The sequence below is a fragment of the Phoenix dactylifera genome, chromosome 12, assembly GCF_051530095.1.
Source record: "Phoenix dactylifera cultivar Ajwa chromosome 12, Ajwa_hap1_PhDact_Kaust_v1.1, whole genome shotgun sequence".
In the NCBI taxonomy this organism is placed as follows: Eukaryota; Viridiplantae; Streptophyta; class Magnoliopsida; order Arecales; family Arecaceae; genus Phoenix; species Phoenix dactylifera.
In genome coordinates, this window is record NC_143201.1 from 25649771 (window position 1) to 25676274 (window position 26504).

The 26504-nt window shown below is 38.7% G+C and overlaps 4 protein-coding genes across 9 annotated transcripts; 3 read left to right on the forward strand and 1 right to left on the reverse strand.

Moving 5' to 3' along the window:
• The first annotated feature begins 1279 nt into the window (after positions 1-1279).
• On the forward strand, positions 1280-10861 carry LOC103711067 (U11/U12 small nuclear ribonucleoprotein). Of its 6 annotated transcripts, none has more exons than XM_008797393.6 (11): positions 1286-1531; positions 3638-3774; positions 3849-3973; positions 4199-4370; positions 4456-4876; positions 5039-5122; positions 6475-6540; positions 7423-7495; positions 8128-8516; positions 9666-9706; positions 10406-10861. In XM_008797393.6, exons 4-11 carry the CDS (start codon positions 4225-4227, stop codon positions 10485-10487), a joined length of 1302 nt encoding a protein of 433 aa, XP_008795615.2. In that variant the 5' UTR covers positions 1286-1531; positions 3638-3774; positions 3849-3973; positions 4199-4224; the 3' UTR covers positions 10488-10861. The 6 variants fall into 6 exon arrangements, with proteins under 6 accessions (XP_038986203.2, XP_008795690.2, XP_008795615.2 ...); XM_088709354.2 differs by having other exon boundaries at positions 1352-1531; positions 3628-3774; XM_039130275.3 differs by having other exon boundaries at positions 1280-1531; positions 3638-3973.
• Positions 10862-13209: 2348 nt separating this feature from the next.
• On the forward strand, positions 13210-16823 carry LOC103710982 (S-type anion channel SLAH2-like). The gene is made up of 5 exons (XM_008796975.6): positions 13210-13453; positions 13947-14495; positions 14939-15709; positions 16205-16236; positions 16331-16823. The coding sequence occupies exons 1-5, from the start codon at positions 13313-13315 to the stop codon at positions 16698-16700; spliced, it is 1863 nt and encodes a 620-aa protein (XP_008795197.3). The 5' UTR covers positions 13210-13312; the 3' UTR covers positions 16701-16823.
• A 2138-nt stretch (positions 16824-18961) lies between these two features.
• Positions 18962-20604, forward strand: SLD2 (Fatty acid/sphingolipid desaturase). The gene has a single exon (XM_008796861.6). It carries the CDS (start codon positions 19111-19113, stop codon positions 20458-20460), a length of 1350 nt encoding a protein of 449 aa, XP_008795083.3. The 5' UTR covers positions 18962-19110; the 3' UTR covers positions 20461-20604.
• Positions 20605-20848: 244 nt separating this feature from the next.
• On the reverse strand, positions 20849-26504 carry LOC103710815 (uncharacterized). The gene is made up of 9 exons (XM_008796752.4): positions 26344-26504; positions 26201-26266; positions 26022-26127; positions 23235-23277; positions 23032-23104; positions 22745-22832; positions 21698-21754; positions 21535-21613; positions 20849-21344 (listed from the first exon to the last, which is right to left on the reverse strand). Exons 1-9 carry the CDS (start codon positions 26412-26414, stop codon positions 21331-21333), a joined length of 597 nt encoding a protein of 198 aa, XP_008794974.1. The 5' UTR covers positions 26415-26504; the 3' UTR covers positions 20849-21330.

Here is a 26504-nt window from a genome sequence, read left to right on the forward strand (position 1 = left end):
CAAAGCATTTGGGAACTTTTCCTTTTTCTGGGGATTTTTTTTAATCAATATAGATCATCCAAAATGAGAAAGATGCGCCTTGTAAGTCTGAAAGAGGCTCTGGCCTTTAGGCAGCCGAAAAGGGGTGAGTAGGCATTCCCTGAGAGGGAGCTTTAGGGATGCGGAGCAGCCACGAAATTGTACTGATCGAAGAATGGGATTAAACAGGAGTCAGCTTGAACTCAAGTTTTTAGCTTGATTCTTAGGTTTGGCTGTTGCCAAAAGCTGATCCAAAGTGAACTGCCAACAGCCTTCTCAAAAGGCATTCCAGATATTTGTAAGAGGAGGGTCTCAGAAAGGCAGTATGGGTATTTTGAACGACTCAGTATGCTAAGCAAAGATAGCATGCCATAGCATTTGATTTTGTTCATTATAGTGAAAGCAATATAAATTCCATACTCATATTTACATTGAGTCCTCTAATCAATCTAAAAGGTAATGTACAGCATCCTCATCTTTGCAGGTGGTGAGCTCTCCTGCTTTTCTAGGCTCTTCCTCCATTTTTCAGTAATCATGTTCAGTACAGAAGGCTCTGTCATGTTATCCTTCGTTTTTGCAGCAGGACATCTAAACAGAACATTATCAGGAGCAAGGTTTAAAATAATGGCTACCATGTTAACTGTTTTGCAGGCCTTCCATTTCATTCACATCCAATAATTAAATCAAAAACTTGACATCGATAGCCAAGATGGAATTATTGATGCCTTGCTTCGTACGGTGGCTCTAAATGGATGTTACGTGGTAAATCAGAATATGCATAAAACAGGACTTCAAACTTCAAGCTTGAGCTGATCAGCTGAGGTTGAGCGGGCATAATTAAAGCTTAAAATTAAGCCGAGTTTGATTTGAGCTGGTTGAAAAAATAGTAATATTTGGTTTAATTCGTAACTAGAGCCGATCAAACTCAAATTTTAGAGTAAGCAAATTAATGTTGATATAGAAATTTAGGCTATGCACTGGATAAATTTTGGGTACTTATACTGGATCAACCAATCTAAATAACAACTTTTGATTAGCTGTTTTGAGTGAGATTCTGAGTTGTGCTAGAAACCAAACAAATCCTAAGATGTGATAGGAACCAAACACAGAGCCATATTGAATTGGTTTTGTATGAATTGAACTCCAATCTTACAACTTGTGTTTCTATTTTGATATGTTTGATATTTTTTTTCTCAAACAAATGTTTTTAAGATACACTAAACGTTCTATTAATTTATTAAAACAAGGCTGGTTGCAAGTCGTGCTCACGGGGTTCACGCTGCCTGCCAAAGCCCAACTACCATAAAAACCCAAAATCAAAGAAGGGAATTCCGAGGATCGACGGTGAGCTCCATCAGACGTCTCTCCAAAAACTAAAACGAAGAGAAAGCCTCGCGTTCGAGCGGCTTCCGTCTTCTCATCCTATCCGTCGCCACCCCGAGACTCGATCAGGCTCGGCTCAATAAATTTCCTCTGCGCTTGCGTGACTGGTTTTCTTTGAAGGCGAACCCTGGTAAAATTCTTTTGGTTCCTCTTTGGAGTTCCTTCCGCTCTTTTCTTTACACTTTACATCCAACAAGTTAATTACATTCCTTGTTAGCTTATCTTGGAATTATACATAAACGTGTTGGTTTAGAAAATCGAAACAAGATTTGTTTTACCATGAATGGCTTCGCTTTCCTCTTCTTCTGCCCTGCACGTGACCCGTTGCTTGATTGGGTTTAAGGACTTATGCGAATTCTTTATTTTATTTCCTTTATCAGGATTGTCTAATCTTTTTTGATCGTTATCTCTTGTATCAGGTACTTGTGTTATTTGTTGTTATGTATCTATGGTTCATGCCATCCATGTGTTCGTTGAAATGCTGCTACTTTGTTATATTGTGTTAGGAATTTCTTCTCTATGTATATGATTTATTTTATTTTATTTTATTTTATTTTATTTTTTATTTTATTTTATTTTATTTTATTTTATTTGTTTTTTTTTTTTTTGGGGGGGGGGGGGGGGGGGGGGGGGTTGTCCTGCCGCTTTGTCCTAAGGTATTGTCAAAACAATATCATGATACTACCTGACATATTCCTAATCTGTGTTCTCTTTTTGCTTGGCAACTCTAAATTTGAAGATATGAAAATTTGATAGTTACTGCAGTATTAGATACAAGGATTTGAACGCTGATAAGATTTTTAAGTATTGCTATTAGGATCAATTATCGAGTGAAGTTTTATTGTATTTTGAGCTAAGCCATTTTCACACTCCCCTGATTTTAAATTGGGTTGCAGAGAAGGTAAATATGACAGAACTGTTAGATTGAAAATAGGGAACCAAGAGATTTTATCTCTTTTCACTTATATTTTCCTCGTTTGCAATTGAAACTTCTGCCTGATTAATATATTAGTATATTCCCTAGTCTCAAAATGTCATTTCTTAAGTTATTGTTGAGAAATTAGGTATTTTGCTAAGTCCTTGTGAACAAATTATCATATTCTGTGCATTTATTATGACAGTTATCAATAGTATTTGTGTCAATTATTAATAATATTTTGACCACTCTTTTTCTTCAGGCTTTGTTTTGTTATTTGGATTTGTACTCAACATTCACATATTTATTAGAGATCCCAGTCATTTTATATTTTTTTTTCATTCACATGATGGTTAACAAGCTATCATCATTGCTTGGGCAGAGTGACTTGCCTCATGCTTTCCTCATGTTATGCCTTCCAGGTCTTGATCTTATCAAGCCCATTGATTTTTTCTTCACTATATACTCTGCTATATTAAACATAACTCTAGCATCTTTAAATCTTGTAAATCTTTCCTGTACATTTATGTATGACACACATGCTAGCTATTTTGTAGTATGCAAGAGTGCCTGTTCCTTCTGACCATTTCCTGTTGTTAACTTGTCTTAATGAGCAAATTAGGGTTGCATTTTGTTTCATTTATTTTTCCATTCTGTTCTCCTCCTCCTCTCCACCACAAGAGCATATTAGTAGCACCATGGCAAAGGCGGGTGCTTCTCTTATTTTCCTGTAATCCTTAGAACGAGCAAGTACTGTAGATTCTTCCTTCCCCACATATGGTCCTCCACATATGGTCTTTGTGTAGTCATACATATTTTGCATTGATCAAATATACAGGCTTCTATTTTGCAAACTTCATTTGGTCAATATTTCATTGATGACTTGAATGATACTCATGTGGTGCATTTTGATTGGATAATGGAATATATTTATCTATTTTTCATTTCGAATGTGGATTTGCATGCAAGATTGTTTTGATTTTTATAGGTATTTAAGACATTATTTACCACCAGTGATGAGGTAGTGCTCTTTATCTTAAAACTGTCAAAGCTAGGTTTTTTTTCCCTTGAGTAACCAATCATATAAAGTGTTCAACCTTGTGATGGGTATCATAATCCTAGCTCCAAAGAAATTGTAAATTAGAAACCTTATAGTGCTATGAAAAATGAAGCAGCAAAAGTTATTGTCTATATACGTCCATTTTTCATGAGAACTTTTTGGCTATGTACTTTCACCATTTCTTCTAAAACTGTTAACGGGAGGCAATTTTCCAGAATAACTTACAATATAATGGCTTGTATTTTGTGAGGTGACGGCAGATGCCAAAGTTTCGTATAGGAGAAAGAAGGATGGGCCTTTCTTGCTTTGGCATACAAGCCTCCCAGTCAGTGGCTGACACATCCAGCAAAAGTGGACCATGAATCAGCTTGACTACTATAGTGCTTTCTTTGCAGAGGTTGTTTTTACATTCACTGAATGTGATGATATAGGGCTTCAGGTATACTGTAACCAGTCCCTACCCAAATGTAGGTAGAGATCTGATGTCTATTGCTTTGATATTGGTACCTTCTGAGAGAAGCATCTTGAGGAGGTCTTTGTGATTGGAATGGATGGTGATACATGTTTGATGAATGTTGACAAGACAGAAGGGTGAGGTATGTTGTGTATGACATGATTGCAAACAAACAAAGGGTGTGAAGACTTTTTGAGCATAATTGTTTATCTATCATTACACACTTTTCCTTCTTTCTTGTGTTCCATCTATATCTGTTATTTGCTATGTGAATATATGATAATTTCATATTTGTTAAATTGCTAATTTAATCTAAGCAGCTGCTAGTTATCTGTGTTGTTTACAAATGAGATTGCGTCCCATGCAGTTGCTTCTTTCTCCGGCATTTGCACTATGATTCCAGCACCACGATCGTCTGCACCACCTCAATTTCTAGCATGGCAACCTCTTCAGTCTGCTGCAAGTTCTTTCTGGCAACCAGAACATGTGCATGAGCAGCTAAGAAAGTTAAAAGAAACTATTGATCTGATGAAAGCAGTGTATGTTTCTCATTTTCTAAACATTTAGGTTATTTTTCATTTTTTTTAACCTCAATTCTTATAATCAAAATTATGTCTCGAACAGGCAGGAAGAACTGGAGGAAATTCATCGTATTAGAAGTTCCAGTCAAGATAATGCTGATAGAGATAACTTCTCATCCTTTGATCACCTATCAGAAAGAAAAATCTTGCAGTCTTCAAATGACACCATTGCTAGAGACGCCTTTCAGCATGTCGAGAATGACATTCTTCTGCAGTTCTCTGAGACAGTTAAAGCAAAGATGATCAGTTTAAATGCTCAAGAGACTTTTGCAATGGAAGCTGCAAGCTCTATATTTTCTACTCTTAAAAATCAACTTACACCTTTCAGTGTAATCACAAATCAAGCGAGTTCATGGGAAGAAAGGTTGGTGGCAGTAAAGTTAGCTCAGAAGCTGCAAAAGTCTAGGAGGAACCAACGTTGGAAGAAAAGAAAGAGAAAACGTGTTGCAGAACTAATACGTAAGGTTGTTCATGTTTCGTTTGCCAAATCAGAGCACCTCTCGTTCATCTCTAGATAAATATTGATAAGCATGCTAAAGTTATTGAGCTGTCTGTTATCTCACACCATCATACTACTTTGTATTTGTAAACAAATGATATTTTTTGGGGTGTTTAATGTTCCACAGGAGCGTGAAGGTTATGAAAAAGCTGATCAGGAAGCTGATGAATGGAGGATGAGGGAGATTGCCAATGACATTGCAAGGCGCAAGGTACCATATTATCTGTTCATTTTGATATTTTGCTATCTTATACTCATTTATTGTCATATATCAGAAAGCTCTATAGACAAGTAGTTTAAGGGGTGCTTAGGTTAAAATTTGGGCGAAATAGATTAGGGGCTGATTTCTTGAAGTGTAGGGTATATTCCATAAGCAACCCGCCGAATGAATTGGCTGTAGTAACAAATGAGGAGTGGTTGGTTAGGTCGTTGTCCGTAAATGACCCACTTCAATGTGACCCAGTTGGAGTGACAAATGGACAAAGGTTGGTTAGGTCGTTGCCCATAAGTGACCTGCTACAATGTAACCTTGTTGTTGTGACAAATGAGTAAGAGTTATTTAAGATTTTAAGTCTTCTAGTGGTAATCTAGGACAAATTGTTGGCAAACAAGGATCCATAAACCTGACTAGATGATTATGGTTATGATTTCAAAGAGGCGTAATTAGGATACAGACATGGATGTGGGAGGCTGCTTATTTGGAAGAGTAAGCTGCTCTCCTGCAAATTTAGGGTTGATTTTATGGGAGCTATCTCGTGCAATTCATATTACATGGGTACGATATGATGAATCAAAGGGAAAGAAGTGCTCAGCAATGTTATAGTGGTATAGCAGTTTTTGGTGCATTCCTCACCTGCCTTATGTCTTGGTTTCTTGCTTCGTGTTGTGAATAATTTTTTCCCACTTATTTCATGCTTTTGTTTCAGATATCATTTTCTGCATCCATTTGTTAGAGTGGTAAAAATGATTCATTATACTGATTTATCGCTTTTGAAATCTCATATCTCCTGCATCTTGTGGAAGAATTCTATGGGAGATGGGAGAGCATTTCCCACAATTAGGAAACTTCATTTGATGAATTAGGACACTAGTTTCATGTCCAGAAATCAAGGATTGTTCATTTTAGAACGTTGATGAATATGAGTAAGGCCTTGTTAGTTGAGATTGGGTGTGGAGACTCGGTGATGAGGGTGAAGGATTTTAGAAAATGCTGTTTAGAGTAAAGGTCAAACAGAGGTGAGTAGAATGTCTAGACAAGTAGGATCTGGAAGGACATTGTCAAAGTGAAAAACCATTTCGTGGTGGGATTGTGTTGGTAATGGGATGGGGGCCGACTGAAGCTCTACCTTATCAGGTCATATTAATAATCCAACAAAATAATAGCATTGAGAAGTAGAAGGGGCAAACAGTATTTTTTGGATGGAATTAGTAGCTGGTCTTTTTGAAAACATCTCAAGCATTAATTAGTATTAGCTGGACTGCCATATGATCTTGCCTTTATTTAGTTAAGACCATTTGTGGCTTTCATCCTCTGCTAAGGGTAATGTAAAATGGATATTGCAGGCAGAAAAATTGAAGGAAATCGCAAAACTGAAAGCTAACGAGGAGAAAAGAAGGCTAGAATCTGAGGTGAGACTTTCCAGACGTATATATCGCATGGATGCTTTGAATGCAATCTTGGAATGTATTAATTATTAAGCATTTAACTAATTTTTTACTATCCGAAAGCTCACAGTTGACTTCTGTTATGTTATACTTGATGAGCATGTGAGTTTTCTGTACTTAATGGTCTAGAGACATTGCAAGTGTAGGAGGAATGGACTATGATTCCCATGTGTTTGTGTTCCTTATTCAGGATGACACCCTTTTTACATGCATGAGCCTGTATCTAATAGCTGTCTTACCATGTAACTAAATACCTTTTATCCTAGCTAGTGCTAAAGTTAGAAAGTTCCTTGAACATTTATCTCGTAGACCAGTGCATGATTTTGATTCACTTGTTTGTCTTCAACAATATACTAAGGCTAAAGCATGAAAACACTGCATGCAACGTCTTGGGCTTGATCTTTTTCTTTGAGAAAATCTTGGGCTCAATCTTATATTAACCGCTAAGCTTCATTTGCTTACAACATCTTCTGAATTTTTGCTTCGCTTTTCTGATAATATGAGTGCATACTCTACTGTGCCCAATATCTCTTTTTATTTGCAGTTACTGTCCTTTATTTGGTGGTATGTATATTTTTAGTTTAATTCCTTATAATGACTTGCCTACTTTCTAACTGTATTGAATAAACACAGGCTGTATATTCTTGTTAATCATTTCTGGCACTATCCCTTGCACCTGTTCTTTTGAAGCTAGTTTTCTTTCATGTAGAATAAATTTACATGTAATGGAAAAATGTTTTTTCCCCTCTTAACTGTTTTCTCATAGATGTTTGGTTGGAGGGTATTTATAAAGACAATTGGCGTTGGCAAATTTTGTTTTCTCAACCAATAATTGTCTAATTTCAGCTTGAGCTTGTATTAATTGTGGAGAAGTTGCAAGAGCTTCGGTCCATCAGAATTCAAAAATTGAAGAAACAAGGCATGTTCCCTTTGCTTGCATCACACATATATTTGTATTCTAAGTTTTGTATTTAATTGTTTATTTATTTTTGAATCTTTATCTTGGATCAGATCTAGTTCAGCTGTGCTGAAAAATCCAGATTTGCTCATATTATTTGTGTGCATACATTGCTAAATTTATTTAAAAAGCTCATTTCTTCTTGACTTGAAATGTATTGTTTAATAACTTTATAAGTTGAGATGGAAAATCAGTTTGGTTGACAGCTGTACTCCTTGTAGTGAGATGCATGTGATGAGCATTAGTTCATTCATTACACAAACTGGATTTTATTGCCACTTGTAATGCTGATAAAAATTGCTGCCTTTCTGATTCTTGGGATTTGTGTATGTGTGTTTGCATCAGTGCTGGTATCATCTTGAATCCTTTCTCACCCTTATAGTCATGAGAGTAAGAATTGTTGAATCTAGTGTAATGCATGTTAGCCAAATTAAACAACAGTTTCTGTTGTGGAAAAGGCCTATCAGTTGATCATCAAAGAGATTGAATGGGTTGCGGGTAAATTGAAGGGTCCAGTAATATAAGACCAATAGAAGGGTCCTGTAATATAAGATTAATTTTATTGAATTTTATATAAGCTTTTACTTGTACAGGTCATTTTCTCCCAGAAGAGGATGATAAATTTCTTGAGCGAGTGCAAGCTGCTGTTGAAGAAGAGGAGCGCCAAGCTGCAGCTGCTGCTGACACAAATGCTGCTAAGGATGCTATTGCAACAGCGGAGGAATCTAGAAAAGCTATCCACAGTGCAAACAGTGAAGCAAATGATGTAAATCATAATAAAGGTGTGGTGGTAGTGAACGAAGACCAGTTAGGTGGAATTGAAGGTGAAAGAAGTTCAGATCTAAATGCAAACCTGAAATCTGAACAACAAAAAGTTGAAGGTCAAAATTGTGGTGGAGGCTATGATTTCGTTGCCAATTTACCATTTGAGTTCTACCACTATTATCATGGAAGCAGCAATGATATGGGAACACTAATTGAGGTGATTCAATGAAACATATGTGCAACTTTAACTTTTGAGTGTACTGATTACTACCGATTATCTGTTATGTTCATGATTTGAGTCACTTTTTTTATGAGAATACTAAGTCAATTTGCAGTCAACTTTCTAAGCATGATCACATTGCTGAGACATCAGTAACAGTCGTCACAAAATTCTCAATGCATCCCTATGATATTAAATAATGCATTTCCTTAGAATTAAATTTATCAGTTTTGGCAAATCAGTTATATTGCTTCTGACTACTGAAAGTTACACCTTTTGAAACCTTTATATTTTTCCTTTTGGGGCTTTTTCTTGTTTTTGTGCATGCATGTGCCATTGGGTATATTTCTTTTGTTTCTCTTGCTCTCTCTCTCTCTCTCTCTCTCTCTCTCTCTCTCTCTCTCTCTGTTTTTTTTTCCTCCTTCCATCTTGGAGGAGGGTGTAATCTATATCTAGATAGCAAGGTCATCTACCAGTTCAGAGTTGTGGTTTCTTTTTGATATTATTAAAAAACTAAAGTTGGTCACTTTCTTGCACAAATACGCATGCATACTGTCGGTAATTTTAGATACGCACTCTAGGTGTGCAGACTTTGGAGCAACTGCTAGATGTCCTTTTACTATATCATGAAAATTTTGAACAGACAAGACCTTTTGGATTTATCAAATTTGCCCAACCATGCAAATTGTGTCTCTCGACTTCTTTCCTTTCATTAATATCTTTCTAAACTTATTTTTCTTTCTGCAAACTAGTTTGGTATTATTACAGCCTAGTGTGAGAGCACAGGTGATTTAATGTATATTTGATGATTTCTTCAATGGCACAGTAGGCAATGCCAATGGTGCTATCTTGAATGCTAGACGCACAATGGTTTGATCAGGAGTTCCATTAATGTCACTGATAGGGTGCTGTTAAGGCGTGAATTTAGTTTGTAAGAGATGCCTTTTATATGGTATCTTAAAAGTTTGACGCCCTTGTAATCTAGTTCCTCTCTTTCTCAAACTCTTCATTCTTGTGTTAAGCTCTCCTACCTTATTGAAATGCTGGCAGTCCAAAGATTATGATTTCTGCATTTTTGTGTATTTGTGATTTGATAGGTATCGTCATCATCATGTGAATCCTTATTGTATTCTATCTCATTTTCAGGTCAGAAAAATGTGGGATGCTTACATCAGACCTGGAGGAAGGTGTGTATGCTCCAACTTCCTTGTTAACTCATGTGAGCTATGCTAGAAATAGGAAGTAATGATATAATTCATTTTGATGTTCGAAATATATCCCAGCATCCAATATCAATTATATAAGGAATACAACATCATGAATTATATCAATTATATCAATTATATTCGTTCCTTTCTGAACTCTCTCGGAGGTCACCCATAACTCTTACAATATTGTCAAAAGCTGATGAAAGCTAAATATTTTATAAAATTTCTGGTTTGCATTTTCTTTCTATGATAATCTGATGCACTAAATTTTGCTTCATCATGTTACTTTCTCAAGAAATATTTGAGACATACTGTCCTTGTAAGGGCTCAGAAATGCATATGCAATGAACTTCTGAATCTCAATTATTTTTAATTATGGAAAAGGAGGAACGACCAGATAATGATTTCAAATTCAATTCTATAGTTGTTGTATATTGCTATCCGATTGATTCTGCAGGGATAACTATGTATTTCACTGAACAGTTGGTTCTGCTCTGAAACGAAAATGGCTTTTATCTGCTAGTGTTGCTTAAAATATTGCAGTTTCCGTTTCTTGTTCTTCATTATTCTTTCACCAAATCTCCCATCATTCTGCATTAAAAACAAAGTGAAAAGAAGGTTCATAACCTTTGCTTTTTTCTAATTAATAGTTCTTGTTTGGTGAAAAATTGTGTGCAGCCGGATACCTGGGCACTGGGTTCAGCCACCACAGCCTTCAGATGAAGTCTGGGCATCCTATCTTGTTCACAGCAAGCAATAACTTATTAGAGCAAGCATTGAAGCTGTCTTTCTGTGTCGTGCATCGTGGCTTTAGATGAGATGGCCATCTTGAAAAGTTCAGACGGTTGCACACGTTGTATTAGATTTTGAGATGGTTCGATGTTTAATACAATGTTTTCTGCTGCTGAAGGGATACCATTGAAATGTGTTATTGTAGCCTGATTGACACAAGCTTTATTCTTTTTTCCCTTAATGATGCGATCTCCTTAAAGAAAAACAGAATTAATTCAGCAGGGCTTGCTAAGGTGATAGTTGTAATAGTATTGTGAATTAAGCGCAGTTTTTTGAATTATCAGCCTTTGCAAGTGTTATGCAGGAAGATTTTGCTAACATTTGATGAAGAATATTGCTTTATACCCTGTTAGTCCATGTCAGGTGTGTGCTAGCGGAACCCAAACTGCTTGTGAATTTGTCTGTTGGTCTGCTTACAAGTCATAATGTGATAGAAGTTAAAGTAAGGTGTCATAGTTTGGTAATCAGATTTGTTTGATACAAATGATTGTCATTCCAGTAGCTGATTAATTTGCGAATATGAGTTTATATATGTAGTTTGCATTCCAGCAATCGATTAATTGGCTAGTGCAAGCTTCCATATAGCTAATCAATGTTGGTGGTTATGAAATTATTATTGACATTACGATTTCTAATAAGTTTATTTCATAGTATGGAGAAAGGCATGATCACATGAACCTCTTTAATCAGTTTGTGTTGGATGATGCATGCCTTCTTCTGCCAGTTTCATGCCATCATTCAGATCCACCAGTTTCCATGTTATTTCAGATCCACCTGTTCCTCCGTGCTCTTGCTTTCCAGATTGAAATGAGATTTCTACTTGCTAATAATCGGTAAAGAGAATAGCCTTGAGCCGTGGACAAATTTGGGTCAAAAGATCACTCGAGACCAGAGAGGTGGTCGTCCGTCTATCAGCATCAAGTTCAAGTTGCTGCGAACCAAGATGCCCCGAGCACGCGAATCTATCCCGTGGATTCCGCAACGACCACGGAAGTCGCGTCCCATCACCCCAAACCGGTCAACGGTTCGACCCCGTCGTCCTCCACCGTCACCGTGGTCAATACTCGCTGGACCTGGACCCCACGGTCCCCATGCTGTTCTGGATATCCTGAGTGATGCCACGTGTCACGTATCGTGTGTCTGATTCCAAATCATCCCACGTCCCGTCTAAATTTCCCTCGCAAATTGGGGTTGGGAAAATAGCATCCAAAGAAAAAGGCACAATGGCGATGGCAATAGCTTCGGACCCCGGCGAAGCAGCTTCGAAAAGCGAGGGCTTTTCCCGAGCTCAAGGGCTCCCCCGCCCGTCGCTATAGAACCGAGGCCATGAGGATCTTGTCTCCTTTGCTGTGCATCGGTGAACGTAGCGAAGGGGGTGAATCCCCTGCTGTGCTTGGGAGACCTGTAATTCGTTCAAGATTTCAAACAAAAACGAGAATATAGATTTGTCTCCGTCAAACAAATATTGATTTGCCCTCCACTTTCAGGTATCTTGGGTTCTTTTGCTCCGTTTTGATCTCCTTTCTTCTTTTTTTTTTCTTTTCAATTTTGGTGGAAAGTTTTGATCTTGACTTAATGGCAATCGGGTGGTATTCGATAAGAAAAACTTGATGCAATTTGTTTGGTTTTATTTAAAGTAATGATCCTCCTTTTTTTTTGCCATCAATGATTCCACATTTTTTGTTTTCATTGGCAAGCAGTATATTTAGCCACAAAATGATATTTGGATGTTGTTTCATTAAAAAAGATTGGTTTTCTTTGTGTTTATCTGAGAAGAAGGTAACGTGAGATAATGGAGATGAATTATTTATGGGCAAAGATGTCTTGGAGATGGATTGCTTGGATGCTAGTCGTGAGAGATGATTTATACAAGCTAGAATCGCACAACATGGGTAGCACAATTTATTATACATGCATGGGAAAAGGCCAGTAGCAGTTTAATTACTGATGTTGATTTGCTTCCTATTTTAGCCATACCCTATAAATGAATTATAAAAAATTATTATATTTCTAAAGAATTTTGATCTTAGTAGATGTAAAATAAGGAAGTTTCAGTGGTTACTGTGTGATGCATTCACGGTGGTTAAGATTTCTGATCTGTTTGTATATAAAGGTTGAGGTTTGTCCGTAGTGGGAAAAGGTTTATTTGTGCGTTCGTTGGCATTTCCACCATTCTGTATCGAAGTGAACTTAGAAATCTTCTCCAGCTCTGGCGGTTGGAAGCACATGTTCTGCTCTTTAGTTTATTCTTCTTATTCCACTAGACCGAAGAAGTTTAGCTCGTTCTTTGTAACTTCCATTGCCAAGAAGGACCAGTGGAGATTTCGTTTATGAGGTTTGAGAGAGGCTCCTTAACGTAAGGAATCTCCCCTGAAAAATGATCGAAAGCACATGCTACGTTCGGTTGTTTATTGCTTCCTATATCACTAGCTTCGAGGCCTGTGTATATTGTGTTTATAACTCCTATTAGTCAAGATGTAACAGTGTAGCTTTTGTTTGTGCAAGGGTTGAGAGAGACTCCTTTGAGCTCGAATCCCTCTCGCTTTCTGTTTTTTAGGCTGAAGGAGTGCATCATTGCTGGTATTACTTGTTATTAGGATCTATCTTTGGAGATAGCAGCTTGAAAATTTCCTCAATTAAGTTAAATTTCTTCTTATTGTATGAGTGATTTTTCCTTCCAATATTTTGTGGATATTACACTACAATTTCTATAGTCAATCTGACAGAGATTTCATGGTAAATATTAATGCTTGTATCTGATTTCCCGAATTCTTGTAGCTTTATTGCACCATAATGGACAACAAAGACAGCATTGGCTTAGCAATTCAAGGTGCCCCTGAAGAACTTCCATCTATTTTCAGATACATCCAATCCAATGAATTTGCTGGATTTGATACCTGTCCCAGCCCTCGCGGATATCCTGCAGCCTCTAAAGTAAGCTATATCTTTTATAGCATTTTCATGATCAAGTTTTAGTTCTAAAAGGCACCAAAATGGCCGCATAATCATCTACCACTTCAATTTTTTGAAATATTCCAAGTTTATTCTTGAAATGAACTTCCTAATGTAGCATGTCTTTGTTTAATATTCTTTAAAGTTATGTATATGTTGTTGCATATAATTTGGATGAAAAATGCTATCGAGCTTCACTCTATTCCCTGCTCCATTCCCTGTTCCAATGCGGTGCTCCGTGGCCCTCCGTACTGCACCAATGCCCAATTGCCACATAGAACAAGGAACTGAGTTAGGATCAGAGCGGGGTTCATTAGCAGCGCAGTAGTATTCAATACCTCTCCTAAATTTCGTGGAATTTAGCCTACTTTCACGTACATGTTTTTTCTAACAACACTAGGTTAGTTCTATAATTTTGTGTTATCTTTTATTTATGGAGGGCAATAACAAACTATCTTCTCATGTTTCATTTCAGGGAGCAGAACCTACAAATTTTCTCACTGGTAGTGTCTGTAACACGCCTTCACCAAATTCACCCATTCGCATGATAAGACCACCCTATCATTCACATTGTGTGTCTATCAGCATGCCACCGTCTCCTTCTGTTCTCGCAGAACAAGCCAAAAGAGCCAGTGGAATTGATCAAGCTGCTACGAATTCTGCTAACATGAAGCCAAATCTAGTTATTAACTCTCCTGCTGTCAACTTACAAGTACCAAAGCAGGCAAAGTTTCACTCTCAACCCATGGAAGCAGGAGCATCTCAAGCCAGGGGAACTCCAGACAGAAAGGGTCTTAATTCTTCGGGGAGTCAGCAGAGGGTACCAAGGAGTAGTAGGCTTAAGGACCACCGTTACAACTCTTTCAAGACATGGTCTGGTGCCCTTGAAAGACAGATATCAGTTTTTCGCGGAAAGGCACCAGAGTCACAGGAGGTTGATGGTTCAAAAAGACAACCGGAGCCAGTACCAGCCCCGCATCGCTACTTTGATGCCTTAGAAGGGCCCGAACTAGACACCCTCAGGGTATGCATTCTCTTGGACATTCGATAGCATGATTCTTACTATTTATTCATTTTTATTTATTATTGATTCCACCAGTAAGCTCTCCATCTTTGTAAAATTGAGAAAACATCTACTGATGTATGGTGTCTGCATCATAATGGAATATCTATTATCATAATACCAAAGGTTCAGGGTGTTGTATTAGAGTTGGGCATAAAGCTGTTAATTATAGAAGTGCATGCAGCCTAATATCAAGTCCAGACAACGCTATAGGTCTTTTTTGTGGTTTCATGGTGTAATCAGTCTAGCCATTAATTATTCCTTAAATCTCATTGAACACCAATAAGAGAATTCGATGATTTGCAGTAAGTTCTTCCTGAAGGCAATAAGAGCATTCCACTTTTTACATTTATCAACTTCCTATTTCATCATGATTCGTTTTCTCACTAGTTACATTTTTCCAGGCATCAGAGGAGTTGGTCCTTCCTGAAGACAAGTTGTGGCCTTTCCTTCTTCGCTTCCCAGTATCATCCTTCGGTATTTGCCTTGGCGTTAGCAGCCAAGCAATCTTGTGGAAAACATTAGCCACATCTCCATCTATGAGCTTTCTGCGTGTAAGCCCAGTAATCAACCTCATGCTGTGGTGTATAGCACTTGCATTGACGGGCATTGTGGCCTTCATTTACTCTCTAAAGATCATATTTTACTTTGAAGCAGTCCGCCGAGAGTACTATCATCCCATCCGTGTCAACTTTTTCTTTGCCCCATGGATAAACTGCCTCTTCTTGACACTCGGTTTGCCACCAAAACTTGCAGTAAACCTGCATGATGCTCTATGGTATGTGCTTATGGCTCCAGTCTTGTGCCTCGAACTCAAGATCTATGGCCAGTGGATGTCTGGCGGCCAACGTAGGCTTTCAAAAGTAGCCAATCCATCAAACCATTTAGCTATCGTAGGAAACTTTGTGGGTGCATTGCTGGGAGCGTCAATGGGGCTTAAAGAAGGGCCCATATTCTTCTTTGCAGTCGGGTTAGCTCACTACTCGGTGTTGTTCGTAACTTTGTACCAGAGGCTTCCAACAAATGAGACGCTCCCAAAGGAGCTTCATCCAGTCTTCTTTTTATTTGTGGCCGCACCCAGTGTTGCGAGCATGGCATGGGCAAATCTTACTGGGGAATTTGGCTATAGCTCGAGGATTGCGTACTTCATTGCTCTCTTCCTCTATGTTTCTCTGGTAAGTTAAGGGGTCGCACTTCACTGTTCAGTTGTTTATGTTGTGTGTTCTGAAGTAGATAGAAGTTCAAATAAACATTTATATGACTAGCAAATTCCCATACTGACAGAATTAGTGAGAATTATAAGTCACATAATAAAACTGACAGAAGGAAATATAAGTGGTAGCTTGTTTTCCATTAGAACCTCGCGCAAAATATAGATATACACGAAAGAACAACAATAAAATTTGGTTTATCAAGTGGCAATCTGTGGTTCCTGATGAGTTAAATCATGGTCCATTTAGCAATCATTGCATGCTCAATGGAAGAATAATTGGAATGGTATATAGTGCCTGAGATAGTGCTAATGGTTGTGCTATCCATTTATTGTGAGGAATCTTGCTTGCTTGCATGGAAAACCAACAGATCTGAACACATTTCCATACTTGATCTTTACCTTTGTTTTCTTTAAATTGGTGTCTGATCATTATTTGCATTTTTCTGTGTATTTGCAGGCTGTTCGTATTAACTTTTTCCGGGGATTCAGGTACTCGATTTTTTATAATCACTCTGTCAATAACCTAGCGTCTTACTGCCCCATCATCCTGTTATTTTTCTGAAATCTTTTGTTAATCCAATAGGTTCTCACTAGCATGGTGGGCATATACATTTCCAATGACAAGTGCTTCTATTGCAACCATTAGATATTCTGCTGAAGTGGAGAATATTTTCACTCAGTCACTTTCTGTTGCACTCTCTGGCATATCTACCTCAGCAGTGATAGCTCTGCTTGCCTCCACAATCATTCATGCATTTGTGCTCAATGACCTCTTTCCAAATGACATCTCCATTGCCATCAGTAACAGGAGACCAAGGGAAACCAAGAGACGCAGTCATATGAGAAATGCGACCTCAGATGTAACAGATATTGGAGCTACTCATATAGGAAATGCTATCTCAGATATAAAAGAAACTGGATCTTCTGTGTTAACAAATATTCGAGGACACTAGTTATCTCTGAACCTGCTGGAGTATTTTGGGATGACTCCATTAATGCAAGTCTCTCGGCATTGTTGTTGATGCATTATGATGTGATTGGATCCTCTTCTCTCACAAAGCTATGGAACCAATTGGATGATCAGATGTGGTTTGAAATCGGCAATTTTGTTGGTTGAAACAAATTGGATGTGAAGATTGCATCATGATGAGATGCCTTTGTACCAAATAAAATGCAGTGATGGTAGTGAAATATTTCATTGGTTCATGACATTGGTTGATTTGGTTGTAATGATCCGTTGAGGAAATATTATGTGACGAAGACTGTTGGATATGGATTTCAGACTCAACCAAACTTAAATCCCACGAGATCCAACCCAACTAGGGATACTAACTGGAGCCAATCAATTTGTGTTTCACTGTTCTTTTAATATATGAGGTTTGTGTTCAGTGCCCTGAGGGTACCAGCAGGAACTTGGCTCCAGTTATTTTTTAACCATTGACCACCATATGTGAGGACTCCATCATTCAATGGTTGGTAACGGAGCAGTGCAAAAGCTGTACTATAGGCGAGACCCATAAGCTAGTTATTTATCCACCAATCATTGATGGAGCTTATCTAAGTAATTGCAAGAATAACAAGGGCACCCTTTTAGGGATTGGACCACAAACCTCTTCCAATCGGAGAGAAGTGCCAACCAGCAGGGTTAATTAAGGTCGGTTGGCTAGAACAAAAATCTTACTTGTTTAATAACTTTAGTTCTTGATATCTATTAAAGCTTTGTGATATAAAATTATATAAAAACTAATTTATATAATTATATAAATTACAATGATACACTTAGACATAATTTAATAAATTAAATATATAATTATATAATTATATTAGAAACTATATGAAACATGAATATTATTTATTTATGTTGTTGGTTTGGATTGAGTTATGTTAGGTTGGCTTAGATCAGCTTAGGTTTGCTATAAGTTACGCTGGCTTTGGGTCCAAACTGAGTTGAAAATCAATCCTAGCTCAACCCTTCTTGAGGTCTGCTTGGGATTTTTGAACTCAAAAACCTAATCCAAAGTTGCAAAGCCTCAACCGAAACCTTACCTAACAAATGGGTTGGGTGGGTGGGTTAGGGTTAATCCCCATCCAAGTTGCATCCTTGATCCTGCGTACATGACTTCAACTTGGTTACCATCCACGTGAGAAAAGTATAACACTTAATTGTCTCCCACTGCAGGAGAAAAATATATTATTTCAGCACCCAAATTATAGAAATGGTGTCTGTGGGAAGTCAGATAGGCACGATGTTGTCATTTGAACAAAGACATGTTGAGTCCAACCCTAGGCTGTGTCTAACATTCATCAAGTCAATTTTCATGTGAATCGCCTCAGCATTTTTCACATATTTCAATTCATGACTTTTTATGTATTTAAATGCACGAATAATGACCAATGCTGTATTAGATCACCAAACTGATCTTCTTAAATGGGGGTTTAGTAGAGCTGAAAATAGGATAGTTGAAAAGAAGTGCACAAAGGTAAGAATAAGATAAGTTGCAAGACTTGAGAATATGTCATGAATTATTCTCAAAACTATTTTGATCAGTAGCTTAATTTTTTCAATTAATAGTTTTTTTAATCAATTCCTTCACTAGCTAATTTTTGTAGTATATTCTTGAGAACGCGTACTTTCCATTGGGCAAAGTAACCAAGATAGCATGATTGAGAAATCAACAACAGATGCAACTCATCTAAGAATACCAGCAGCTCATTTTGTGCCCTAGAAGTGCAGAAATCAAACAATTCATGCTAATGGAAGTCCGGCATATTTGATCGACATCGGAGGAGTTAACCCTTAAATAAAAATAAGTGAAAAGCCAAACAAATTTTTTTTATGGACGGGTGCTTAATGCTTCTACATTTGAGTCGGCTGGCAGAAAAAGATTCGTTCTACATTTGGATCCCCCACGGTAATAGTATCTGAGCGGTTCCAAAAGACGGGAAGTTCGTTCCCCTCGAGAGACCAAAATCGGGTCAAAGATCCGAAGAAATCCAAATCTAAAACGAATTCCGCTCAAAAATAAAAGATCCAATCCCAGCTGCTGTTACGGCGGTTACAGCTGCAGCATTCCCAGTCTCGATTCGTGCGTCTCCTTCGCGAGCATTTTCTTCTCCTCCCTCCGTTCCGGCCTATGTTTAGCCTCCCATCCGCGGCCATAAGCTCGTCTTCCCCTTCCTCTTTCTTCTCATCCCTCTCTTCGACGGAGAGGGAGAGAGAGAGAGAGACGGAAAGAAGAGAAGAAGAGACAAAAAAGAGGAGGGTTTCGGAATCCCTCCTCCACAGCTACTAATCTCTTCTTCCATTCTCCCTTTGGGCAGAGGAGTGGATTAGAGTAGCTAATACTCCTCTTCTTGCCTGTAATGGCCATGGAAGGAGAGAAGCGGAGGTACATCACCTCGGAGGAGCTCCGGGGTCATAACACCAAGGCCGACCTCTGGATCTCGATCCAGGGGAAGGTCTACGACGTGACCCGGTGGGTCAAGGACCACCCGGGGGGCGACATCCCCCTCCTCAACCTCGCCGGCCAGGACGTCACCGACGCCTTCGTCGCCTACCACCCCGGCACCACCTGGGCCCTCCTAGACCGCTTCTTCGTCGGCTACCTCGCCGACTACCGCGTCTCCCCCGTCTCCAGGGACTACCGCCGCCTCGTCGCCGAGTTCGCCCGCCTCGGCCTCTTCGACAAGAAGGGCCACGGCGTCCTCTTCTCCCTCATCTTCATGGTCGTCCTCTTCGTCGTCTCCGTCTCCGGCGTCCTCTTCTCCACCAGCACCTTCGTCCATCTGATCGGCGGCTCGCTCATGGGCGTTCTCTGGATCCAGTCGGGCTTCCTCGGCCACGACTCCGGCCACTACAACGTCATGAGCACCCCCGGCCTCAACCGGCTGATGCAGATCCTCTCCGGCAACTGCCTCACCGGGATAAGCATCGGCTGGTGGAAGAGGAACCACAATGCCCACCACATTGCCTGCAACAGCCTGGATTTCGACCCCGACCTCCAGCACATCCCTTTCTTCGCCGTGTCCTCCAAGTTCTTCACCTCCTTGACCTCCTACTTCTACGAGAGGAAGCTCGCGTTCAATTCCCTCGCCCGGTTCTTGGTGAGCTACCAGCATTGGACCTTCTACCCGGTCATGTGCGTCGCCAGGGTCAATCTCTTCGCGCAGTCGGCGATCCTCCTGCTCTCGAACAAGAAGGTGCCCGGCCGATGGCAGGAGACGGCGGGGTGCATCGTTTTCTGGATTTGGTATCCTCTGCTCGTCTCCACGCTGCCCAACTGGACCGAGAGGGTGGTATTTGTCGTGGCGAGCTTCGTGGTCACCGGAATCCAGCATGTCCAGTTCTGTTTGAACCACTTCTCGGCGAGCGTCTACGTCGGGCCGCCTCGTGGGAATGATTGGTTCGAGAAGCAGACGATGGGGACGCTCGATATCCTGTGCTCTCCATGGATGGATTGGTTCCATGGAGGGTTGCAGTTCCAGGTGGAGCACCACCTGTTCCCCCGCCTGCCCAGGTGCCACCTCCGGCGGATCTCTCCGTACGTGAAGGAGCTCTGCAAGAAGCATGGCTTGCCATACACAGCTGCATCGTTCTGGGACGCCAATGTGAGGACGATTGCGACTCTGAGGACCGCGGCATTGGAAGCTGGGGACCTGGCGAACCCGGTGCCGAGGAATTTGGTCTGGGAGGCTGTGAACACCCATGGCTGAGGCTTCGAAGGATTATTCTTTCTGGCGCAGTTCGACTTGGTGTTTGAGGGGCGTTCTTTCCCGACATTGATTGTGATAAGCGGGAGAGGATTGCTGTTCCGAGGAGGAAAAGCACCAACGGGCTCTGCCTATATGGGTGGGATTTGTTGCATGAGCTCAAGATTTAATTGAGCTGGGAGAGTGAACTATTGTTGCATTTACCTCTGCCTTTGTCATTTTTGGTAGCCCTGCAAACTAGTTTGACTAATTGTTGTAGCCTCTCTCCCATAGGCAACGGACGCCATAATTTGGTAGTTTGGTATGAAAAATTACATAATTCTGAACTGAGCTGACTCCAAAAGTACATGCACATTTTTTCATATTTTATAAATGAAAAGAAAAACAAGCATGCAATATAACCCATGAAAAGTTTATATAAAAAGAATGCAAGACTGCATAAATAAACAGTACATGAAACATGTGTTTTTTTTAAAAAAAACTAAAAGATTGCAAGACAATCGCATACCCTATCTTCTTTACAATCCACATATAACTCATATAGTTCTCAAGTAAAAATTTTCAACTGCATTGGAGTGATTGAACACAGCATATAATCAAAAGAAAGGTGCCAATTATGAACTCTTCCATTTCCTCCTTCATATCAATGCATCATCCGAAAGATCTAAACACTATCAACAACTAAGATTTCAGGCATGATAATGGCTAGCTGCATTAGTAAGACAACAGTATCCAGACGCCAACTTAGCATTCTTCTGCTATTTTTTTCCCTCCGGAAAAGCTTTTGAAAAAAAATACCAAAGGAACTAATAACCAGCGACTGGCATCTGACACAAAATAGTGGTGGTTCCATATGCTGCGAAGCACTCGTCATCAAATTCTTGGAGCTGCATGGAACATCCAACATTAACCTTGAGTAAGAAAATGGAAACTTTGCATTGATTTTTTTGATTTGGTAGAGATGATGTATTATATTAGATGAGAAAGTGGAAACAATATTTCCAAGGAAAAGAAATTTATATAATAAAAATTATATACATTAAGTAACTTAACAAGGAAAAAAAATAAAAAGCCTACCTCCACCAATAGTTGCTTCTGGCAGCCGCTCAATTGAATACTTATGTTGTGTAATGTACATAATAGGCACTCCAGGAATCTGCCCAACACACATCATGTTCATTCCATTGGTACAATCAGAAGAGCTTTAGATGATAAATATTGATCTACCAACAACACATACCTTGCGTATCCTTCTTTTCAAGTCTCTATCACAGGTTGCAACAATGTAACACTTGTGCTGTTTGAAAAAAGAAAGCACTTCTTAATGATAAGAGATAGGTAAAATGCAGTCAAAATATATAGCATTCTCGAACCTTGTAGTTTGTGGTAGGCGTGTCGCATATTAAAAAATGCAGCTAATGCTTTAGTAATGGGAAAAAAACAATTATAAAGCCTAAAACAAAATGAAGGTAATTAGTTTGCAAGCTTGTAGGGATATAGTACGCAACATTAAGTACAAGAAAGGGCACATTGCTGACATGATTCAAGGCTCAAACAATAGTGAGACCACATAATTCTTCCAATCATTGTGATTCTCACTGTTTACTAGAGTGAACACATTGGCAAAATGACTGTGCTATCTTAATAAGTGGCTGCTCCTCTTAGCATACTTAAGTGGTAATGAGCTTTTATAGAAAAGTTGCCTTTAGCAATTGACTATGACTGGTGTAACCCAATAATGTTATTATTTTAGTAAAACATCCATAGATAATGTACATTAATCTACATACTCTAAAAGAAATACACAACCAGAATCTTCACATAGTTCTCTCCAAGTTCAAACAATTTCTTCCTTTCTTAGTACTTCTGTTGCAATCACTTGACAATATTAATTTTTTTAGTACATCTGTTAGTTTAAACTATATTTGAATTGTTTTTTCACTATTCTTTCCCTGGTCTAATATATTTTTTTAACATTACTAACACTCTGAACCTCAACACACATGCAAGCACATGCACACATGCACACATCTGAAATTCCAGGTATTATGGCAAGCTATGGAATAAACAAGAATATGAAAAAAATATTTAGAAGATACATCTCACTCTTTCAGAATAAAGGTGGTTGCACATAATTATGTAAATCAAAATCCTAAGATAAATGATCACAACTTCTCAAAAAGTAAGGTTGATAAAATACGTTAAAGGAGAGCACCGCCGGATCATCATTTTGATAAAAGATAGCAATTTTTGATGCAAAGAAAAGCAGCTATGCATTCAATGTTACCTGAGTGACCCTTTCGACAATGCAATCATCAGCATAAGTTCCTTTATGTGTGCAGGGTAGTCTCTCAAACCTAGGGTCCTTGGCAATCCTGTCACAGAAACAGAGAAGGCACAATGCTTACAGGAAATCAAATTGCTGCAAAGATTATTAGGGATTTGCATGTGCAAAGAAACATGCAATCTTACAGTTTGCAGTCATGATAAGGCAATAAGAACAAATTATTTAAGCCCACGTGTAACAAGAAAATGACCATGCTCGTCAGACCAAAGAGGAAGAACTATTCTTACCTTAGAGCTACACGATACTTCTGTCCCAGTTTTTCAAGCTCAGCCATAACACAGTCTGTGATACAAGGAGTACCTTCACAACCCAATAACAAAAGATTCAATAAATCAAAACAGAAATCCTAAGTTTTTATACTAAACATAACATACTAGATGAAAAAAATTAATTAAATGAAACAAACTGCTAGAATTTTGTGTCGACTCACATTTTGCATAGAGGCAGTCCATCATTCCCTTCTCCAAATCTAACTGCATGAGAACACAAGCATCATTCATCATGCAAACATCAAGACAGTAAATTGCCATAATAACATAAGAAAGAATCTTATTAGTAGCTATCATATGATAGTTTGTGCTTCAAAGGCGACCATCGTTCTCTATACCAAATAATATTTTTTCCCTCATTTAGAACCCAGACTCTTACGAATCTCATGGAATCCTAGATAGTTGTTTCAGTAGTGTTAGTGGTAAACCAACCTTCTCACCAACCACACCAGGTTGATAAATAGTCACAGGAAATTCTCAAACATCAATGAATCATAACTTATACACATAACTAAGACCACCTAGATGAAATATTTGCCATTTGATAAGATTACTAAGGTATATACAACCATATAACAAATAATTAATAAACTCTAGCATTAATCTGAAAAAGAACATGCCAATCCACCATCACCATTTTGGCCCTACCATCAAAACAATTCTCGATCATTTATAACTGCTCCAAATATTCTCATGCTACTTCCCATTATTTTTCATGACTCCCCTTCCTTTTTGCAGCCTTTACAGTAGAATCCAAAACCATCAAAGCCTCCTCTATTCTTTGTGGCACAAACCCAAACCAACAAAGTTTGCTAGCCAGTAGAACCCACCGCTTCTTTGAATGACTCATTTTTAATTTATTTATTTCCCTTGTTTCTAGCATACTTCTTAATTAGTAGCGGAAATATTTATTATCAAGGAATAGCATCTTTGGCAACCTTAAAACATATAGCAACTATCTAAATATTCAGACATGATTCTCTTATCAAGTTTCATCAATATTTAACTGGATGATGTCCGAAACAATTATGCAAACAACTAAAGATAAAGAATGACAAACTTACGCTCATTCCCCACGAAACTTCCAAAGACCCAAGATCCCATTATATGCTTGTTCTCAAAGCTGAATTAGGATTAAAACCAGTTAATGGAAAGGGTTAACATTGACTGATAATATAGCTCCACTCATGTCTATTGTTTTGAATCAAAGGTCGCTATCTAGGTACTGGATACTATACCGGTACCATTCTATTATTGTATCGGTACACTTCGTATGGTGCTTGGTTCGGCTTCCGTATACTAGTATGCTCTTGTACTGAACTGATACAATATAGTATGGTTGGGTACGCATCGATACCGACCGATACGGCAAACATTGTTTTGAATAGTTGAGGAAGTCATCGGCATTGATTTAATCAACAATTTGACCCAACCATTTACGGCGACCATCACACTGGGCAACTACTTATTCACATGGGTGATCCCTTGCTTACACACTAGAAGAGAATTTTGGAGGTCTCTTTACTACTAGCGCACCTAAAGTGTATTGAACTAGGCCTTGAAGAAACACTTGGTGACCTCTATTGCAAAAGATATTGTCACAAACACTTGCCACATTTGCAGGACCTATGAATCTAATTGGAGCTTTGGAGGGGCAGACATGAGTTTTCCTTTTGATAAACCACTATATTTCATGAATACCACCTTCAATAATGTTGGCTGTAAAGTCAGAATTCAACATCACCTCGAAAGATAAGACATTTATTTGGTCTCAGGGATTTGTGGGTGGCTCCTAATGTCGCAAACAAATGGTGTGGTTAACATAATTAACATTCGATCTTTGAACATCTACGAAATCCTAGGCTTTTCTACTTGCCACCTCACAATTAAACTTTTTTTTATACATATTTTCCCATGTTTAGTTGTTGTCTGAGGACCTTACAAGAATTATGATACCAGACTATTGACTCTTGTAAGTGTGAAACTGGCCTTACCCCTTAAATGAAAGGTGATTCTTTTAATAATTTAGTTAATTTAGGGTCTTGGCAGGATAATATCCAATGAACAAAAGAAAGAAGTCTCCTAAAGTAACAGGATATTTTTGTTGCTCTAAAAAATTGCTTAAATTGGAAAGTTCTAACATATATCATGATAATTAATTTATTATGGTCACTAAGATAGGCCCTCGGGAGTGAGGCATGAGTGTACAAACATTTTGATGTAACTTTTGATATATTTATAGGGTGCAGAGGATGCCAAGAATCAAAAATGGAATGTAAGACCACCCCTAAATGTTTATCAAATGGAAATTGCAAGCGGTAGTACTTGGCTATGGTTGTGAAGTGTTGGATTCGACCACCTTAGCATGAAGCTCTACTCTTATTGATAAACATGGCAGTTGAAAGTGGTGAGAGAATTTTTTCAAAAGAAGCTTCTTCCATTTGCCATTTGGTGGCTTCAATTGAAAAAGAAGCAAGTCTGTGAGATGAAAGACAATAGGTTGGATATCATGCTGAAGGATGCTTCAGCTTTAGAACCAACACTTTTAATATAATTAAGGACACAACTGAATAAACTTTAGGTTTGGGGAGCTATCCTTGTATTGTTTGTGCAGGGAGACATCTTCAATTTTTCCTGAGCCACTTTAGACTAAAAAGCTCTTCTTCCACCTTTTTTCTAAGAAACTCTAAAAAACGGAAATATCTCGAAGAATTTGCACATTAAGATTTTTTTTTAATATAATTTTGCTTATCACTTCTTAGCCTGCCTTTATAGCCATGAAGAAGAGGAAACCCTAATTGAACACCCAATAAGTGCGTGAACAAATTCATTAATGAGTTAGGTCATCATAAAACCAACTTTTTGATGTCCAGCATTGTTCTATAGATAATCTGTAAAAATAGGCATAGTAAATCAAGAAAGTAGCAAAATTGTTTGGCAAAGCTTACCTTATTCTGAATGGAGAAGTTGATAAAGTTAGTATCCACGATGACCATGTAAGGCGGGCCAAGTGCAGTATTATACTTGAAGAACAGGGCTGAAGAAACGGCCGGCCTATCAAATACCAACCAACATAAGAAACAAAGAAGAATTCCAGGGTAAAGGAGAGAAACCGGCAATGGCTTACACGTTCCGGGGAAGCTTGTCTTTCTCGAGATCTTTCTTCTTCGGGTTTAGAACCTCTTCCTTGTATCTGAGAAAATTAGGGGGTTGAGAAGCAAATCTGGAGAAGAGAGAACTGAAGGGAAGACAAAAAGAGGATTTGCTCACTTTCGAAGGGTTTTGGAGCTCACGAGCTTCTTCACGACGGCGAATTTGCGGCCTTTCTTCGCCTTCCCCATCGCTGTTAAACCCTAGAAAAAGTTTTCCTCGCCCTAACCTCAGGAAAAAGACCAAACGACGCACCGCCGAAACTGAGAGACCTCCGATGG

Coding starts and splice junctions, on each gene's coding strand:
- SLD2 (XM_008796861.6), top strand. CDS start 19,111: ATGGCCATGGAAGGAGAGAAGCGGAGGTACATCACCTCGGAGGAGCTC.
- LOC103711067 (XM_039130275.3), top strand. CDS start 4,225: ATGATTCCAGCACCACGATCGTCTGCACCACCTCAATTTCTAGCATGG. Junction 6,541..7,422: donor AAAGAAGGCTAGAATCTGAG/GTGAGACTTTCC, acceptor GTCTAATTTCAG/CTTGAGCTTGTATTAATTGT. Junction 7,496..8,127: donor TCAAAAATTGAAGAAACAAG/GCATGTTCCCTT, acceptor TTACTTGTACAG/GTCATTTTCTCCCAGAAGAG.
- LOC103710815 (XM_008796752.4), bottom strand. CDS start 26,414: ATGGGGAAGGCGAAGAAAGGCCGCAAATTCGCCGTCGTGAAGAAGCTC. Junction 26,267..26,343: donor AGCTCCAAAACCCTTCGAAA/GTGAGCAAATCC, acceptor TAATTTTCTCAG/ATACAAGGAAGAGGTTCTAA. Junction 26,128..26,200: donor GACAAGCTTCCCCGGAACGT/GTAAGCCATTGC, acceptor GGTATTTGATAG/GCCGGCCGTTTCTTCAGCCC.
- LOC103710982 (XM_008796975.6), top strand. CDS start 13,313: ATGGACAACAAAGACAGCATTGGCTTAGCAATTCAAGGTGCCCCTGAA. Junction 13,454..13,946: donor GATATCCTGCAGCCTCTAAA/GTAAGCTATATC, acceptor GTTTCATTTCAG/GGAGCAGAACCTACAAATTT. Junction 14,496..14,938: donor CCGAACTAGACACCCTCAGG/GTATGCATTCTC, acceptor ACATTTTTCCAG/GCATCAGAGGAGTTGGTCCT.